This window comes from Danio rerio, chromosome 22 (assembly GCF_052040795.2).
Source record: "Danio rerio strain M-AB ecotype USA chromosome 22, GRCz13ab, whole genome shotgun sequence".
In the NCBI taxonomy this organism is placed as follows: domain Eukaryota; kingdom Metazoa; phylum Chordata; class Actinopteri; order Cypriniformes; family Danionidae; genus Danio; species Danio rerio.
The window spans coordinates 20,837,295-20,855,375 of record NC_141042.1 but is presented as its reverse complement, the minus strand read 5'-3'; the positions used below and the strand labels follow the sequence as shown (position 1 = coordinate 20,855,375).

Genomic DNA, 18,081 nt, shown 5'->3' with positions numbered 1-18,081 from the left:
AACAGGTGACAGAGACAGGGAGGGTGGACCGCCTGAAACCAGTTCACGTCACCCAGATAACCGACCCACCACGGACACTAAACTGGGAGCAAAAGAGTGTCGCTTTCAGGGGAATGAGTGGAGAAAGGGGTTGGGACTTTGGATTGGACTTTTTGTTGGGGTGGGACTCAGAAAAAATAAGGGCCTGGTCCAAGTCAATTAGGAAATGCACCATGCTGCAGCCACCTCGAGTATTACAGAGCGCTGAGGTGGCCAGGGAAAGGTGAGGAGATGTACGAAGAGGAGAAGAAAGAGACAGCAGGAGAAAGAGTGACAGACGAATGAGGATGCATTGGACAAAAGGAAAGGACTCGGCAGCCACACAGAGCAGAAGGAGGTGGTGGGAGAGGGTTCACCCGGCGTGGACGGACTGCGGGACACACAGACGCACAGACAAAAGTGCTCTGGTACTTACTATCATCTGTGGAGGTGGAGCGGGGGGAGAGCGAGAATGTAATAACCAGAGAGAAGGGTCAGTGAAGCTACAAAGAGCCCCACATCAAATCAAAAGAAGCATTAACATTCAGTCTACAGGCCAGGTACAAAATTATGGTCCCGAGGTCTGGTTCAAAACAGGCATAACTTAACCAAAAATGAAAAAAAAAAAAATCTCACCCCTCAATTTCTATTCATAATTTGTGTTCCTTCACCCATGAAATACTGTACAAAAGGCAAGGTTCTTACACCTTTTTTGAAAGCCAGATTTAAGTACTTTTCAAGCATTTTTCCAGGTGCATTTTTAAACGTCCAGCACTTTATAACTGCAGTAAATTACATATTTACATACACTTAAGTACTTCTTCATCATACTTTTAGATGTTATTGTTAAAGAATTCTATAGTACAGTGGTGCCTAGCCATAAAGCGCTTCATCTTTTGCGGTCTCTCAGTTTTGCAAGTTTTTTTGTGCAATTTTACATTATTTTTTTTTACATCGCATTGTGTTCTAAATTCTGGACTGCATTTCCGAAACCAACTAAGGTCGCAAGTTCCATTGTTACATACATACTTTGTCAATTTAGCATTTTCCAAATTCATCGTTCCAACAAACATTTGCAAACTGCATCACAAACTTGTTCTTTTTCAACTACATCTCTAGAGCTGTAGTTAAGCCGAGTTCCTGGCTGTGTTCCATTCCCGGGTATCCCCCCTATGCCCTATTAATTTAGAACGTTCCAACATTTAAACTTGGAATGATAAAAAAAAACCATAAAAGTCATCACTCTTAGGTGTGATTTGCTTTTAAAGTGTTTTTACAGTTTTAGCGATCTTTATGTTGACAATTGTGTTACAATTTGAAATCATTTATGCCATTTTGAACACAGCCATGGCTCATGACGAAAGCTATAGGTGACCTATTATTTAAAATCAGAATTTACGTTACGTCATAGCTTTTGAAAACAAAAATATATAACATATGTTAATGCTTTTCATTTATAGTAGGCTATTTATTAAGTAACTTTACCCAAACAATGCATTGTACTATGAAAGTTCAGCCACGAGTTATGTCGTTGTTTGGGAAACGCACCCTTAATTAGCTGCAGACCATTAAAGTGGCTCTAAAGTGCTGTACTGTATGTTTGCAAGTTTTCTCTCTAACAAAACCCATATTGTGGATGAAACATACAGCACCGTCAAAGGCACCCACGGTAGCACCCAAAAGGCAGAGGAAGATGCTAACCATCGCACAAAAAGTTGGATTTCTGGACATGCTAAAGGAAGGTAGAAGTTATGCGAGCGTTTCAACAAAAGAGAAAATAGTGTAGTGAGAGGTTTTACAATCTTAAAAGGTCTAAAATAATTGTAAAAAAAATAAAGCTGATAACTTTGCGGGTATTTTTAGAGTGTAACTCCTGTGATTAACAAGGGACCACTGTATACTATATACATAAGGAAAGTCTACACTAAGCTAAATATTTCGATGGGCGAATATTGAAATTGTTACATTTTAAATTATACTTTAAATTGAAAGATTGTTTGTTAAGTTTTAGTAGGAAATTACTTAATAATTAAGATCAATTATGAAAGTAAGCAGGTAAAGAAAAGGAAGGAAGCAGTTTCTAGCAGTTTAAACTAAATTTAAACCCTGAAAACACTAAAAATCAGGCATTTCTAAGGATTTCTAAGGAGAATGCTGTTTTCTCAAGCTGTTTTTTCCCATACATTGAAAGGAAATGGGAAGCAGGCAAGTTACAAAATGGACTTAAATGCAGTCCTTGCAACTTGTATCTTTTATTTAAGTATTATATACATTTTCTGAATATATAAGTATACTAAAACCAACTGATGTGAAATAAAAATACATGAAATGTAAATGCCAATTATTACTTCTGTATGATCAAAGTTGTTTACAAGGATTGACCATGTAAATGTCAAAACTTTTAAATGATTTTAGAAGTATTTAGAAAATGGTTTTAAGTATAGAAGTCAAGTGGGCCAATTGTACGATATCTGTTTTGGAATCCTTTGTTGTAGAAAAAAAGAGCAGCAGAAACAAACTTTCATGGATGAAAGAAACTCATTACAATTTGTTACAACATAAGGGTGAGTGAACGTTAAAAGATTTGACTTTTTTGAGCAAATTATTCCTTTTTTTTGTTTGGCCTTTTGTGATCAGCAGAACTGTATTTAGCAATTAGCTAAATATGCCATTAGGGAGCTGCCTCCCATCCCAATGTATAACCTTTGAAAGAACTGATATGGGTCTCTTTTGTCAAAAATAAACAAATACAAATAAAAATACAAAAAGAACAACAGTTATATCAAGACAAATTGAAAGCAGTAAGTTGTCTCTGTTCCTGTAGAAATGTTCTCAAAAGTTAGCTAGCATTCAAATATGTAGAAATACAGCTAACAAAACGTATTAGGTCAAAATTGCAAGACAAAATGTGCAACTGTGGGACTACAGGATCAGAGAGCAGCATCAAGAGGTGCTTGAATGATATGGTGCACTCCCAATGTTTTTAGAGTGGAAAGATGTGTCTTTTTTTTGTCCAAGGGAATTTGATGTGGGAAAGGGACATTTTTTTGTTGGGCATGAGGAGGTACATTTGCAATCGTCTTCATGATCCATAGCAAAATATACAAAGCTGTGAACAATCCTAAAGAAAATTTGTGTACATAAATCTCTGAACAGCTCATTACCGTTTGGTCAGTTAGCGGTGGCAGAACAATCGTCTTCTCCATTGTGTTCATGACCAACTTCCAAAGCTCCTTCAGCACTCGCTTCAAGACTGTCTTCTCACAGATCTTGGCAAATAGTGTGAGGCTAACAAGGAAAAAAGGTCAGATTACAGTGGAAGGTGCCAGGAATACATCGAAATCTAATAATCTGCATCTTACTTGCTGTCAAGAAAGTCCATGATGGGTTGGAGGACGTTGTCAGCATCCTGTGCTACGCTGCTGCAAGCACTTGCTGGCACATTTCCCGTTCCCTTCACCTGGCTAAGTATATCTCCCATTTGCTTGACATTTTCTTCAATGTTTGGCTGGAAACTAGCAGGAGAAAGAGATGGAGAACAGATGTTAGTATGAAAACAGTGCAAAACTACTTCTTCCTGATCCCTTGGTACATCACCTGGTGGCAAATATCCTTGCAAGGTCGTCCAAAACATTGTTGAGCTTCAACTGAAGTTCTTTCAAGATGTCGCTAGCTTCAACGTTCAACTAGAAAGCACATTAATGGTCAAAATCACCAGAACCTGATCGGGCTCTTAAAAGGCTGTAGGTCTTTGCTCAAGAAGCAAAATGTTGATTTGTGGTGTACTTACATCTTTACCTCCCATGGCCTCAAACATCTTCTCAAGCTGTACCCTGAGCTGCTGAATATTGTTGATGAGGATGCAGGGCTGTGCAAAGCAAAAAACAATGTTGAAGTGTATAAACCTCAACAAAAGGCCAATTTAACTTACTTATTGCAATTATTTCCATGAAAAAGTCAGATATGCAGACCTTCACAGCACCGTCCTTTGCATTCTAGGATCAAAGAAAAGGTAACATACAGAATAGGTTAAATTCTAAATTTAATAATCTGTTTTTAAACATTATGAACCCAGTTCAATTGGTTTTCAGACTATTACCACTTTCTCCTTGGTGCAGTGGTTCGGGAAGTCTCTGGAGATAATATCCGCATAGGAGAGCAGAACGTTGCTGATGGTCTGTGGGGGAAAGAAACCTTATGAAAATGAATCCAACATGCAAAACAACTTTGTATATTAATGTTTCTAAAGGCTAGAATATACAAAAACAACATCTGCACAATTTTCAGGTTTTTTGCAGTTGGAGTTGACAGATTTCACAAGTGTGATGGACAGAAACTCCTATTTTTTTAGGTTAGACAACAGCCCCTTTCACACATACAGAAAGGGATCATGTGTGAATAGGCCCTTTTTGAAAATACCGGTAAACTCTTTTGGGAAATTTTCTGGAAAAAAAATAACATTACTGGTAGTTTGCCGAAATCAGGATAACCAGATATAGCAAACTTTTTCCATCCCAAAAGTGGTCCAAAACCCGCCAAAACGCACATAAAAAACTTAATTATTATATTAACATTTTATTGAACACTTAATTATTTAAATTGAAATTTAGCCTAGTTTCTTTAACTGTCATATTTTTAGCCATACAGCAACCAACACCAGCTGTCACAGTACCACAAACTAACTGGATCACATCGAAACACTGCCGCTCCCCCCTCAGCCAATAAGAACATTCAGACGCATTCACATCTGCGTTGTTCATGAAAATAAAAGCTTTTGAATATTTTCCCAGACACATTTAGCTGCTAGATGTTAGTCAGACAATGTTTCTAAGTTCCTACTTAATGCCAACTCTGGAAAGAATAATCGATAAAATGCTTTTGATAAACCGCTGGTTGTTTACCTTCAAGCTCTGCTTCAGTTGCTTGACACGTGTGCATGTGAAGCAGCTGGTGAGCGCCAGCACACACATATATTAGCCATTTAGAGTTTATTTCTGATTAATGATGTCAGATTTTACCGGTATTTTGGAATGGATGTGTGAATAGACTTTTCCGAAAAAATTCTGTAACGTTCTTGCCTGTGTGAACAATGCTTTTTTGAATTTGCCGGTAAAGTCATTCTGGTAAATTTCCGGGTATTTACCGGTATCAATGTGTGAAAGGGGCTTATGATTCCATCCAATTCAAAATATAAAATATGTTAGAACATATTATTTTTATTTATAATGCATGAGGAGCATGTTTAAGTGTGAGTTTGTAGATTTCCGAACATTTATCAGTGTGTGATCCTTACTAGTATAATGTACGGTGGCTATTTTTCTCAACCTGTACGATGCTTCTGCAGTAGTTGTGAAATGGAGGTTAGCTAGTAGGAGCTGTGTCAATCTATGCTGGGTACTGCAATCTGAATCCCACTTATTGTGGGGGGTAATGAACTGGATGGGTTCATTTGGTGCCGTGACCCAGATGGGAGGGACTTTTGGTGGGTATGCTAAGTGTATAGGAGGCCAGCTAGTATAATCTGTATAAGTAAACCTCACTTCCTTGATCTCCTATGGTGAAGATGCCAGTTCAAAACCAGCTTGTTGTTAGGTGGGTAGAATCAGAAAGGTTACATTGGTGCCGTGACCCAGATGGGAGAGAGGATTAGGAAGGGTATGTAAAGGAGGTATTAAGAGTTATGTGTATAAATCTAGCTTGTCTGGCCCCCATGCTATAAACTTTTTGTATTTTGTAAATTGAGAAATTTAGTTGTGCAGTTTCGATAATAAAAGTTTGCAACTAAACATTGTGACCAGAATTTCAGTTTGACTTCAATATTGTACAATTTGACTAGAAACTTTAGTAAAAGACATATATAAAATCTCACAGTCTGCACTTGGCTAAAGCTGTGAGATTCCCTAAAGGCTTTGATGAAAGTAAATGAAATTATCATGGGTCTGGTACAAATGTGAAGTTCTCAGCTGTGGACCTTGGCAAATCTCTTCATGTAATGTCCGACGATCTGTGGGTCTGGACACTCCAGCTTCTTAATGATCTCAAAGCTCTGGTTGAGCTGTGAGAAGACATCCACTACCGAACAGGAGAAGAGAGCGTGCTCCGAGGTTTGCTGGTACTGTAGGAAAGAAAAGGTTGGAGACAAGGAGTCAGAAAAACTAGAATAGAAAGAGCGAGAGACCACACAAGCAATTTGCCACCAGACTTCAGGTGTGGGCTCTTTCGTCTGGAAATAATTGGGTTTGAGGTGAGACTGTAGCAGGATCCCAGAGGTGGCTCAGTGAAACTAATGAAGTAAAGAGTGTGATTATTGGTTCTGGAACATGCTGAGGTGCTCTGAGGGCACTCATTCATCACATTTTGGCATGTCTGGCTGCAGGCTGGAGGCCCACTGCTACTGTAACTCATCACAGCTGGTAAGCTCAATAGTAAGAATAACTTTACAGTACATTTCCATTACATTTTCTAAAGTTGTGCTATCACCTTTGTTCTAAGTAATACTTTATTTTATTTTATTGTTAATGCAATAAATTACATTTCAATATATGAGGAGATTGCTGAAGCCTTCTTTCTCAGTGGCATTTAAAACATTTATTAATGCAAAATAAAATACATTTTCATTTAACCTCATTTGTTTTATTTATAAAATCCCTAAATAGTCATTTTCACAAATTTGAAACACTGAATTGATTTAAAATAAAATCTATCTTATAAAATTGTAGATAAATCTCATCTCGATTCTGTTGCCATTCTATACTTTGAAAAATATTTCCATCAAAATACACTTTTTATTAATAAAAATAGACCGTTTTCACATTTCCGAGTTTCTCAGTAGCGGAAGTCGTTATAGTTGAGAAAACTTTGAGCACAGTCAATGGTAGAGTACAACAAATATTTTTTTACAATCTTATTTGCTTTAATAATAAAAAGAAAAACTCCATGATGAAGACATTTAGAAAAAGGTAAAAATTGTGTGGGACTGATGACAGAAGGCAGAGAAGAGAACAATGTCACAATCACAAAGATGACACAATACATACAGAAATACATATAAATGTTAATATGTTTAAAAAAAAATCTAAATATTAAAAACTTTCCATTACGTTAAATTGCAGTTAAAAAATATTATACCTTAGTAACAGTATTTAAAAAGCATTTAATATATGAACAATGACAAAAAAACAACATTAATATTATTATTAATAATAGCGGAGATAAACCATTTAGCAATTTTATATTTGGAGTAAAAAGTAAAAGTAAAAGTTTTATGTAATAATAAATATTAAAAAAATCTATATTTTGAAGAGATTTGTAAAACTCATACTTATATTGAGTCATAATAGCAAGGAAGAATAAAATGTAAAATATGAATAAATATTATAATTACATTAGGAGAATATCGCAATAATTATTGAATATCATTAAAGGGACAGTCACGCAAAAATTTCCATTCTGTCATAAATTACTTCACCTTCCCAAAACCATATTAGAGTTTCTTTCTTCTGCTAAACACAAAAGAAAATATTTTTTAAAAATGCTGGTTGCTGGGAACCATTGACTTCCATAGTAAATTTTTGTTTTACTATGGAAGTCGATGGACTTCAACAACTAGTATTCTTCAAAATATATTCTTTTGTGTTTAAAACCACATGAGGTAGAATAAATGATGAGCTAGCTTTCACTTTGCATGAGTTAAAAAAATTGGCAATAGGTTACAATATTTCTGGACAGCTGCACTTGAAGTTAGGCCACATAAACACACACACAAAAAAGGAAAGATAAATCTTACCCCATCTTTCTTGTCACGCTCCAGGGCTCCATGCAAAAAGTCTCTGGACACCTCCTCATTCTCATCCAACCACTGAATGACAAACGGCTCAAACCACCTGCAAAGCAATATCACCACCCAAAGCTCCATTATTACCCATCATTGCATGCTCACAGTGACATTCTGACTCATTTAGTATGCTTGTGATTCAACAACTGCAGATGTGTTCGTTGTGCAGTCATTATTTCTTTCTGCTTTAGTTCAATGTTTCTATTCTTTATTATTTTAATACCTTGTCACTCGTTGCCAGGAATCACAAAAATTTTACCGACCAAAACATAATAATATTTTCAGCAGTTATACAGTACACAGCTAAACATAATTTACTGTTGTCCGAATGAGTCAGTGTATATATGTTTCCCATCATCTATCAATTTCATTTTACTTTCCTTCATAATATTTCATTATTCATTTAATTTCATTCATTTTATTTATTAAAAAGCCCCAAACAATTAATTTCCCAATTCTGAAACATTAAATTGTTTTAAAGTAATATTTATCTTAGAAAATGTCCATAAATCTCATGTCAGTTCTGTTGCCATCCCATACTTCCATCAAATATTCTATCCATCTAATTCATTCTTATATTTAAGAGTTTTTTTTTCTTGTAAAAAGTCAAAACTGTTAACACTTACTAAAAGTATTTATCATCATTTCATTAGTTCATTAGTGTTGCTCTTATCATTATGTATGTGTGGGGGGAAAAGGAATTTATTTTTATTACTTTTGTGTCTTTATTTTTTATTTGACAAAAAGTTTAGACAAACAACAGATTAATCAACCTTTTCCTCTTGTATGATACCATATATTAACCAAACATACTTCTTCTTTCTGACTGTGTTGCATACTTCTTAGAAGAAACAGCTGACCAAAGGAAAATAGCAGAATAAGAATAAATATAGTGTGGGGGGCTTTGCTCCAGACCTCTGTCTAATAAGAAGTCTAGACATGTCACAAGGAGCTGGATGCTTGTAGAAGTTGTGAAATATATTGTAGGTCACTTAACTGTTCAGTTTTGGTATGCAGAGAAGGGTTGCAGAAAGAGGAAGTATGTTTGGGTGCAACAGCCAAGAGACTGCAGAATGACTGATAAGTGACGTTACATCAAAATTCCACCTGTTAATATCAGTTGTGTATATATGCTGGAGCCAGGGAAATGCTAGTTAGTTGCAAACCTCCTGAATGTAATTCTTGTATTGCATTACCCAGAGTTCTGTCCTCGAATTATTCATTTGTATCTAATAAATTAATAATATTTTTCACATTGAAGAAAACCCTCTCCTGACCTTTTTTTAGTGAACATGCATGGAATTGGCTAGAAATTTCAACATACGCTAGCAAGTTGGATTGAAAAATGTCAACTCTGTTACCTTTGAACTCTTGTAGATTTAACATAGTAGACAAATAATACTTACACAGTGTTTTTTGTTAAATGTGGGAAGTAATTTCTGTTCGGAAACCACTTAATTATTATATCCTCAATTATAAAATCACCCAAGTATTCTGAGATTTAGGGCATCAGTATCTTTACTCACGTTGGATATTCAGGCACTCGGCTCTTGAAGAAAGGCAGGTCTTTGCAGTACTCATTGTAGAGCCACTTTACTTTGAAGTGAAGGTTCATGTAATCGGCGCTCTTGCACAGGCGGTTCTTTTCGTGCTCTGAAAGTCATGAGGTGAAGACAAAAAAGCTTATTGTGAAGCAGTTACATCTATGCAGAGCTGAGAACCCCTACTGCACCAGCAGATGAGAAGAGCTGCGCTGCAAGTCGACTTTTCTCCTAGTGTGAAATTTAAGTGGCTGTCAGAGAGAAACCCTGCAAGGCTTGTGCTGCAGACACTTTCATTGGAGCACATCTCATCTGTTAGCCAAGTTATGATCATTAAAGGCTACAGTTGAAACTTTTAATGAAATATCATGAGCTGCTGGAGTAAGAAAAAGTAAAAAAAAAAAAAGTTAAAAATGCACTTAAAGTTCAGTAATATTATTGCACTGGTACTGTGGGATAAGGGCAAAAGTTGAATAGATTTCAAACAATGGCACTACTGTTTTGTGTTTTTATAAATAGCTTTTTGCACTATATAATTGAATATATATTAAATTGTTGAATAAAATCTGTATCATAATTGACAAATATTAAACCAGCATTATTGTTTTATACAGTATTTAGCTATCTCATAACTAATAATTTGTGCGACATCGACAATTACTGACTTAAATAAAGACAATATTTGCTTTATAGCTCTATCAGAACTGTTTCATAATTGACATATTTTGCAACATCAACAGCGTTACTGACCTGAAATGAGATACAGTACCACTAAACTGACTTCAGCTGAATAACAACACTACTGTTTATACAGTATTCAGCTACTGAACTTTGTTTCATACTTGACAAATTTTGCATCATGGATACTGTTATTGAACTAATCTGAATCAACATTTGCCTTAAAGCAGAATCAAGTTTATTTTATATTAGGCTAATTGTGCATCCCTGACACTCTGTAACGAATGAGTTTTATTATTGACAAATGTTGCAGCATCAGAACTTATTGAATTCAAATTTTCTACTTGATAAAGTCAACTTGTTTCATAATTTATTATTTTGCAAGACAGAAACTTTAAATTTCTTTTATAACTAATCATTTGTGCGACATCAACGATTACTGACTTAAATAAAGAAAATATTTGCTTTATAGCTCTATTAGAATTGTTTCATATTTTGCAACATCAACACTGTTACTGACCTGAGATGAGATGCCATTAAACTGACTGAAGTTGAATAACCACACTACTACTTGCTATACAGCTATTTTTATCAGATTTTACATCATCAATCTCAAATTGACTTAATGAACATTTGCATTATGTCCAAATTAGTCAACAGTGATGAATAATGACCCTAATGTCTTCTGTAGAAGTGTTTAAACGCTGAATCTAACTTAACAAACTACTTACCTTTACAGTAGAATCTAAATTGATCTAATATTTGAGAATATTTTCAAATTTCCCCCCCAATAATGCTTTGAAACATCTCTACTTTACAAAAGTGTTATATAAGAAAACCAATATTGAGAAAAGTCACTTAGACTCACCTTCCATCGCATACTTCATATCTTGGGCAAACAGGTTCCACATAACCTCTGCGCTGATCTTCCCAACATTGAGCTCTTGCGGAAACCTGAGTGGAGCAGAACAGCCTATATTAAGATCCTAAACAAGATTTACACCCGGGCGTTTTGTGATACCGGACTCACTGGTTAAGGCAGGGTGTGTAGGAGTTCTTGTCTTCTTCAATAATGGAGACAATAAGAGTGATCAGCTTGGACCAGAAGTCCAGGTTCTTGATGCTCGGGCCTTGCTCTTCTGGAGGAACCTCTCCTTTTTTGTTCTGCACAGAAAGAATTTATTTGAAGCACTGAATGTGCTTTTGTAATCTTTCAACAAACAAGTCAAAATATGACTGTGACTCCAGGGGAACAAGATATAGAACAATCCTTCAAAGCTGTGCAGAAAAACATAGTAAGTAGCCCAGAGTCGGATGTTTAATTCAACAGAGAGAGAGAGTGTTTGATATTTATGAGGGAAGTCTATAAAGTCTTCAAAGCAGCGCAAACAAAAGCTCAGAGATGAACTGCTTTGATAAAAATGACTTGTGGGGCAAAGCGTTTTTTGGGATTGATCGGGGTGCATCGACTCACTGGGTCTGTTTGGTATTCTCGGCTGTAGAGCTCGTGGCAGTTGTTGAAAATATATTCGTAGGTGGAGTTGAGGCAGGCCTTCACACAGTCTTTCACCACCTGACTTGCACGAGGAGGACTCTGAAGCTCCTGGACCTGGAGGAGACAGATTTACGGTCTAGATCATTTATAAGTGAAACAAAGCACCAAATAAAGCCTCAGTTTATGACTGCACTTACACCCTTAACACCAGCATCAACTAACCTTCATCCTGAAGAATGTGATACTGGTCAGTAGGTCCACCGTAGACTTCAGATCCTGTAGCCTTTCAGGACTGCTAGCCGGAAAATTATTCTGAGACAAGAAATGGTGTCATCAATACTCTTTTTCTACTCAAAATAAATGTTTTAATTAGGGATGCACAATATATTGTCGGCCATATCATTATTGGCTCAAAAATACTATTTTTAATGCTATCATTATCCGTCCAATGTCAAAAATTAGGCCAATATTTTTAAGCCGATAGATTATGTAATTGTACAGAACTGCTAGCCTCGCGCAAGAGCATGCTTTTGGCATGCTAATTTATGTAAAATCATGAATATAGGTCTTTATAATCACCTTGCAATTTTGAAATTATAGCTTTTTTTTGCTTTGAGTAGGCAATTCAGTTCTTAAGATCAGTTAAAACTTTTAGGAGGTTTTTAAAATAAAATCAGTTGTTCACTGTATAAAAATATAACATTTTGAAATATTTATATTTATCGGCTACAATATATCGCTATCGGCCTCCAAATCTTAAGAGTTATCAGTTATCGATATCGGCCAAAATTCTTGGTGCATCGCTAGTTTTAATGCTACCTTATTCTTTTATAATATAGTTATTATCAACTGTCTGATTAGGGAACACCACAGTAAGCATTTTAAACACCAAAAAGTCACAATACCCTGTACATTGAGAGGTCAATCCTCAGAGAGTTGTGGAGCTGGTCTAGAAGTTTCACAAATCGTTCTTTCTACAAATAACACACATAAAAAAAAAACATATTAGTACAGAAATCTTCCTTTGACACCACAGACAAAAATAATTCATAAACCTGGACAAGTTTGAGATTTTGAGATTTTTGGCTTTTTATTTTTCCGGTCTTAAGATTTTTCCGGTCCTACTCTTAAGAAAACTACCAATATAAGTTTTTCTTTCATCACACTTTATAATTTTCTGCCTGATACTTCTATTACAGTACAGATTTTTAAAGACGTTATTTCTCAAAATGAGTTTTCAGCAGCTTTACACACACCAAACGGCAGGTTTATTCATATATGTATTCTGAAGGTTTTAACTGAGAGATTTGTTCATGCATAACTTGCCTGATTATATACAAGATGTTAAACAAAATACAATTACAAAACCACTGTAAAATATTTTGTGAAAAATTAACTAAGCTTTTTTTGCACTTCAATTGATGATAAACAGTATAAATTATGAATCTGACCTCTTCCCAACAGGGAAAACCAGCATTAACCAATGTCATAGCAATGCAATCAAAAAATGTCATTATAATGGAAGTCAATGGGACAAAAACAGCCCTGAACATAACGAAAGGGTAGTCAATTTTGCCATAGTGTTTTGTTAAATAAAAAAAATTCAAAGCATTTTCCCCAAATATATGTTAAAATAAGATTTGTCACCAAAAAACATTTGATTTGCTAAAACACAGAGGAAGTTGTGGCCAAAACATCCCCAACAGCACATAAGGCTTAAATAATGCCTTTTTTTGCAATTTTTAAACAATAAAGTGGGTAAATATAACCATTAGTTATTTTTTACCCTGTTTACCTGCAGTGAATAAGAAACTCACCCCAAAGTTGGAGGCAGCGAAGCGGTCAGAGGCGGATACGTTGTTAGTGGCTTGGGTTGTGTGAGCGTAGTAAGCATTGATGTTGGCTAGTAAGGTGCTCATGACCGCAGGCACTCCAGGACACATGTACTTCGAAGACAAGCAGGCAAAGTGTCTAAAAACAAGAAAGCACAAAAATATCGTAAGAAAGATCGTAAAAGGTCAATGGCAAGACTGTTGGGGACAATCATACGTCATGGCTTGATAAATAGACTCCACTCCGTAACGCATGGCAAACTCATCCACGATTTCTTGGGGCGTCTCTTCAAAGTAAACTTTCCATGCGTCATCGCCCTTGGCATCTGGTATCTTCACCACACCATTGTTTTGAATGTCTGTTAAGTAGTGGAAAAGGTTCTGTGGAGAGATGAAGGGAGGATGTAAACCAATTTGCTACGGACTAATTTGAAGGGTGGAAAATGGGAATGACAAACATGACCATGGTAGAATCAGACTGACCTCGTGTAAGCAAGTGTACTGGACGTGGTACGGAGCTACGGTTTCTTCTCCTTTGATTTCCACACTGATGTGCATACGAATGGCTCCTGACACGGCAGACTTGTCAGTACGCTTATCTGAAAGGAAGTGAAATGAAGCTGGTTAACATTCAAGTCATACAAAAGACAGAAACATAAAAAATGGTACAGAAGGAAACATAAGCATACAAAAATCATATGAAGTCTTAATTAAATGTTAAATTGTACAACAATCTTAATACAAGAAAACTATACAGCAAAGAAAATCATACAGAAATGATTTAAAAGAGGATATTTAGAAGAAAACTGAAGTAGTGCTGATTTTAGAATCAATAAGCAGATAACCAAATATAGGAGAAAGTAGTTAAAGTGCATACAGTATATTTTATATTGGACTCTATTATACAAGTAGTATTAAGTCTGTTTTATAAAGAAGTTGAATCTATTTGATACACAAAACATCACGGTATGCTCTATAATCTTTACCCCCACCTCATTGGTCATTGTCAAATAGGGTCAAAGTTGATCATGGTTTGATATATTAGAACTGCATTACAACCTGACCCTTAACACATTTGTGTTATCAAATCATTTTATTATTCAGATTTTTTTTACTCACCTAGATTGTACCAGACGTCCATTTCTCCGCTCAAAGTTCGCACCTCGATGATGGTCTGACCGAGGAAGTCATCAGACTCTCGTTTGAACTTCTGCTTTACTCTAGACTTAATATCATCATCCTCATCCCAAACACGGACTTTGATCCGATCAGAAGAGTTGTGACACTCACTGTTGAGAAGTTTGTGTATCAGAATAAGCAATGATCCTTGATATAATAAATTTGGGTTTCAATCCAAACAAATAGTCCACTTACAAATTAAAACTCTCATCCCATACAGGGTTGAGGTTGCCGTAGATGGTCTTTGTTCGTTTTTTGGTTTTGCCTACTTGAACTGTAACATAAGGGTCACTGGAACCGGTCTTATCCTTTGCCTGCAGACCTTGAGCACATAAAACTAAGAAAAGAAATAGGGTTAATACTAATACTAAGACTAAATATAACATGACATAACGAACCTGTGCTAGTTGAAGTAGGTCATTACCGGTGATGCTGATCTTGGCCGACCACTTAGAAGTTCCATCCAGGACACTTTGCTTAATCTGCTTCATCTGTGCCACATGTGTGGCCTTAATGACTGCAAACACATCCTGAATCAACTCAAATATCTCAGGCTTGTTCCGTTCACGGATCTTCATGCGGTCTTTTAGCACCATAATAATGTTCTGTGTGCGATCTTCAGCTCCATGTTTAGAGCTCTTTTCTGCCGCCCCTGTAAAAAACAGATAAGGTCTCTTTCAAATGTGCCTTTTATGCTTTTTTTAAAGCTCCTGATTTAGTTTTAGGCTATTTACATGACAACAAGGTAGCCAAATAAATAGAAAAGTTTCTCCCAGTTTCACATGACAATGTTTTGAAAATGATCTACATTTACAGATTGTGAAAATGGCCAAAAATGCTGTATTGATATGCCAGGCCAGTTGGCGCTGTCACCTTGCTAGTAAACAGTGTCTGTAAGGATGTGATGACATGCTGATGTAGGATGTGCTGTTGATTGTAATGTGAAGTAAATTCAACCTTTGCTGATGTAGCATTAGCAAATCCTTGAGCGAAAACAATCCCACATACTCCACCATTGTTGTGTATACTTTATGTGCTCGCTTTTAATCTACACCTCCCTAAACCCATACCAAGCACGCGCATGACGTCATTGTTTTCAAAGACCCACATTTCAGGGGTTAACATGGACACAACAACAGTGGGATGGTACATGGTGGTTTTCAGATTTTTTGCGCTTTCAGTCCCAAAAATATTGCGGTCGTGAAAACTAGCACGTAAACTAACACATTAAAAGTTTCCTGCTTTGGGTTGAAAAAGCTGTTGTGTAATCAATCCCTTAGAGGTAACCAAATATCACTTTAGAAATTGTTCTAAATTGTAATTGTGACTTAAAGATTAGATAGTTGGACTTGAATCCAAAGGTTGACAGTAATAGCAAGAGTTGTAGGTGGGAAAGTGTATGAGCTGCACTTATTTCCACCTTAAAATCCATGATCGAGGAGCCCTTGAGCAAAGCACCGAACTCCCAATGGCTCACAATTTTACTTTGCATCAATGATCTTAAACTCAATTTCTGTTGGGTTGCAGCTCTGCATGGTTTAACTCCAACCATCTTCAACTCACACCTGCTTAATAGGTTCTAGTAGTGTTGAACACCTAGATTAGTTGGATCAGCTATGTTTGATTAGGGTTAGAGCAAAACTGTGCAGAGCTGTGGCCCTTCAGGAATTGATATTGAGACCTATACTTTACTTCCATCTGAGATTATATAATTTGTTGCCAGAGGTAAGTGGGGTAATAAAAAACACATGTGTGATGCACCAGTCTTAAGTTCCAGCTCCAGAAATTAAAGAAAAAAGAATGTTTGTCCGTTGGAGCATACAGGGGAAGCTGCCGTCTGTGAGGGAATGAAGGAATCTTCAACATTTGCCAAAAGCTAGATCCTTCTGCCATCCGGCATTATGGGGAGGACCAGGCAGAATAAGGGAATGATGCCAGGTGAGTTAGACTGCAGTTTAGAGGATACCCCCTGGCCTGCAAGGGCGGCCACGTATTTATAATGAATGAAGTGGGGCCAAGTTTTATGTAGGAAAGTAAAGGACAATAGAGGACCAGGTATGGGGCAGTGATGTTAGTGTATTGTTTATGTTTGTGCACCAGTTGTCCATGACAGACTGCAGCCTACTACCATGTTATTGTTTATTATATAAATAAACTTCATGTAAAACAATTTCCTTCTTCTATAAACTTTGTTACATTAGTGCCGAAACACAGAAAAAAGGAAGGACACACAGAGATTCTTCAAACTGGGGAAAATTCCTAGTGCAGAGCAGGGATTTTCATGAGTCTGGTGTTGTGGGCACTTAATGCTGATGCTGGAGGAGCTTATAGGGAACAGCAGCCAGCTGTGAGGGGACTGAGAAGTTAAATCCCTTGCCAGAGTAAGGGGGTATATCTAATGGGTGAAGTGGGGTACAGACGAGATCTGTGAAAGTCAGGTGAAGAAAAAGTGGTGGCACCTGTGCTCCACACCAGCCTTGAATGCCAGGGAGGAGATCAGGAAGGTAAAGTCTCTGTGGGTCAGTTGTTGTCGAGGGCTGCTGCTTACTTCCATTTCAATGTTTATTTTTTGATTAAGGATTATGTTAACTGCTCAATGTGAAATTTCTGTTACATTGGTGACAAAGCCTGTTAGGAATAAAGGACACACTGTCAAAGAGCCCTTGCTCCTGGGGGAGATTTGCAGTGCTGAGTAAGGAATATGCTAAGTCTGCCACCATGGATGCTTGTCGCTGGTACTGGAAAAGGTTGCTGGGGGTGGGGGACAGACTCGCTGCTCTCTGTGGGAGCATGGAGTTGGCATTCATGAGGGGACGGACGAGTTGACACCACTGGCCCGAAGCTAAGGCCTGGTGCCCTCCATCATGATGGGAAGGATCAGGCAGAGTAAGGGAACACTGAGGAGGAGCCATTGCTGGCCATCAGGAAACCCACCTCGACCTTCCTTCAGCTATGAACTTTATTACATCTTGTGCAGGAAGTAAGTCTGAAGTTAGTGATGTCTTTATCCAGGTAGTTCAGAATCGGTTCAAACGTTTCTTTTGGAAGACAATAACTCGCAGGACTATTTTTATTGTGCACTTTGATCTTTATAACTTTGCAAACAACAAAATTTCACACAGCATGAAAAGTAATATCTGATAAAAGATAATAAGGGTACTTTATGACAAAATAAAAAATAATTAAAGAAAACTAAATAGAGTTTCTTACTCTGCAGGCAATCGGCATTGAGTAAATCTTGACACTTCTCGTGGCACTTGACCCCACATTCTGTGCAGCGCATGCCCTGTCGAGCGATGCCCCAAAGAAGCCCCTCACACTCATAGCAGTAGGTGGGTGTTGTGGCCGTCCACACCTCAAAGTTGTGCGGCGTAGTGCAGGAGATGGGGTAAATCAAAGCTTGCAGGGTTTTCTTATAGACGTGACTCTTCTGCAAGACCGAGATAAATCAACAGGTAAACGGGAAATTGCTCTGAGCAGTAAAATGTGAATGTGCAGGAAGAA

The 18,081-nt window shown here is 37.0% G+C and overlaps 1 protein-coding gene across 12 annotated transcripts in view; it reads right to left on the bottom strand.

The window, feature by feature from the left end:
- The window catches only part of unc13a (unc-13 homolog A (C. elegans)), a 59,620-nt gene that overhangs the window by 15,941 nt on the left and 25,598 nt on the right, over window positions 1-18,081 (bottom strand). For 11 of the 12 annotated variants that reach the window (XM_087303148.1, XM_087303150.1, XM_087303155.1 and 8 more), the window contains 21 exons: window positions 17,788-18,007; window positions 15,002-15,229; window positions 14,773-14,914; window positions 14,518-14,687; window positions 13,882-13,997; window positions 13,616-13,779; window positions 13,384-13,537; window positions 12,472-12,540; window positions 11,789-11,878; window positions 11,546-11,680; window positions 11,102-11,235; window positions 10,940-11,025; window positions 9,379-9,505; window positions 7,805-7,901; window positions 5,990-6,133; window positions 4,118-4,195; window positions 3,990-4,013; window positions 3,809-3,886; window positions 3,616-3,704; window positions 3,381-3,533; window positions 3,183-3,306 (listed from right to left, as the gene is read on the bottom strand). In XM_087303148.1, the coding sequence (XP_087159274.1) occupies window positions 3,183-3,306; window positions 3,381-3,533; window positions 3,616-3,704; window positions 3,809-3,886; window positions 3,990-4,013; window positions 4,118-4,195; window positions 5,990-6,133; window positions 7,805-7,901; window positions 9,379-9,505; window positions 10,940-11,025; window positions 11,102-11,235; window positions 11,546-11,680; window positions 11,789-11,878; window positions 12,472-12,540; window positions 13,384-13,537; window positions 13,616-13,779; window positions 13,882-13,997; window positions 14,518-14,687; window positions 14,773-14,914; window positions 15,002-15,229; window positions 17,788-18,007 (2,622 nt within the window). Of the gene's footprint in view, window positions 1-3,182; window positions 3,307-3,380; window positions 3,534-3,615; window positions 3,705-3,808; window positions 3,887-3,989; window positions 4,014-4,111; window positions 4,196-5,989; window positions 6,134-7,804; window positions 7,902-9,378; window positions 9,506-10,939; window positions 11,026-11,101; window positions 11,236-11,545; window positions 11,681-11,788; window positions 11,879-12,471; window positions 12,541-13,383; window positions 13,538-13,615; window positions 13,780-13,881; window positions 13,998-14,517; window positions 14,688-14,772; window positions 14,915-15,001; window positions 15,230-17,787; window positions 18,008-18,081 lie in introns of all 12 variants that reach the window. The other variant, NM_001045165.1, reaches the window with a different exon arrangement.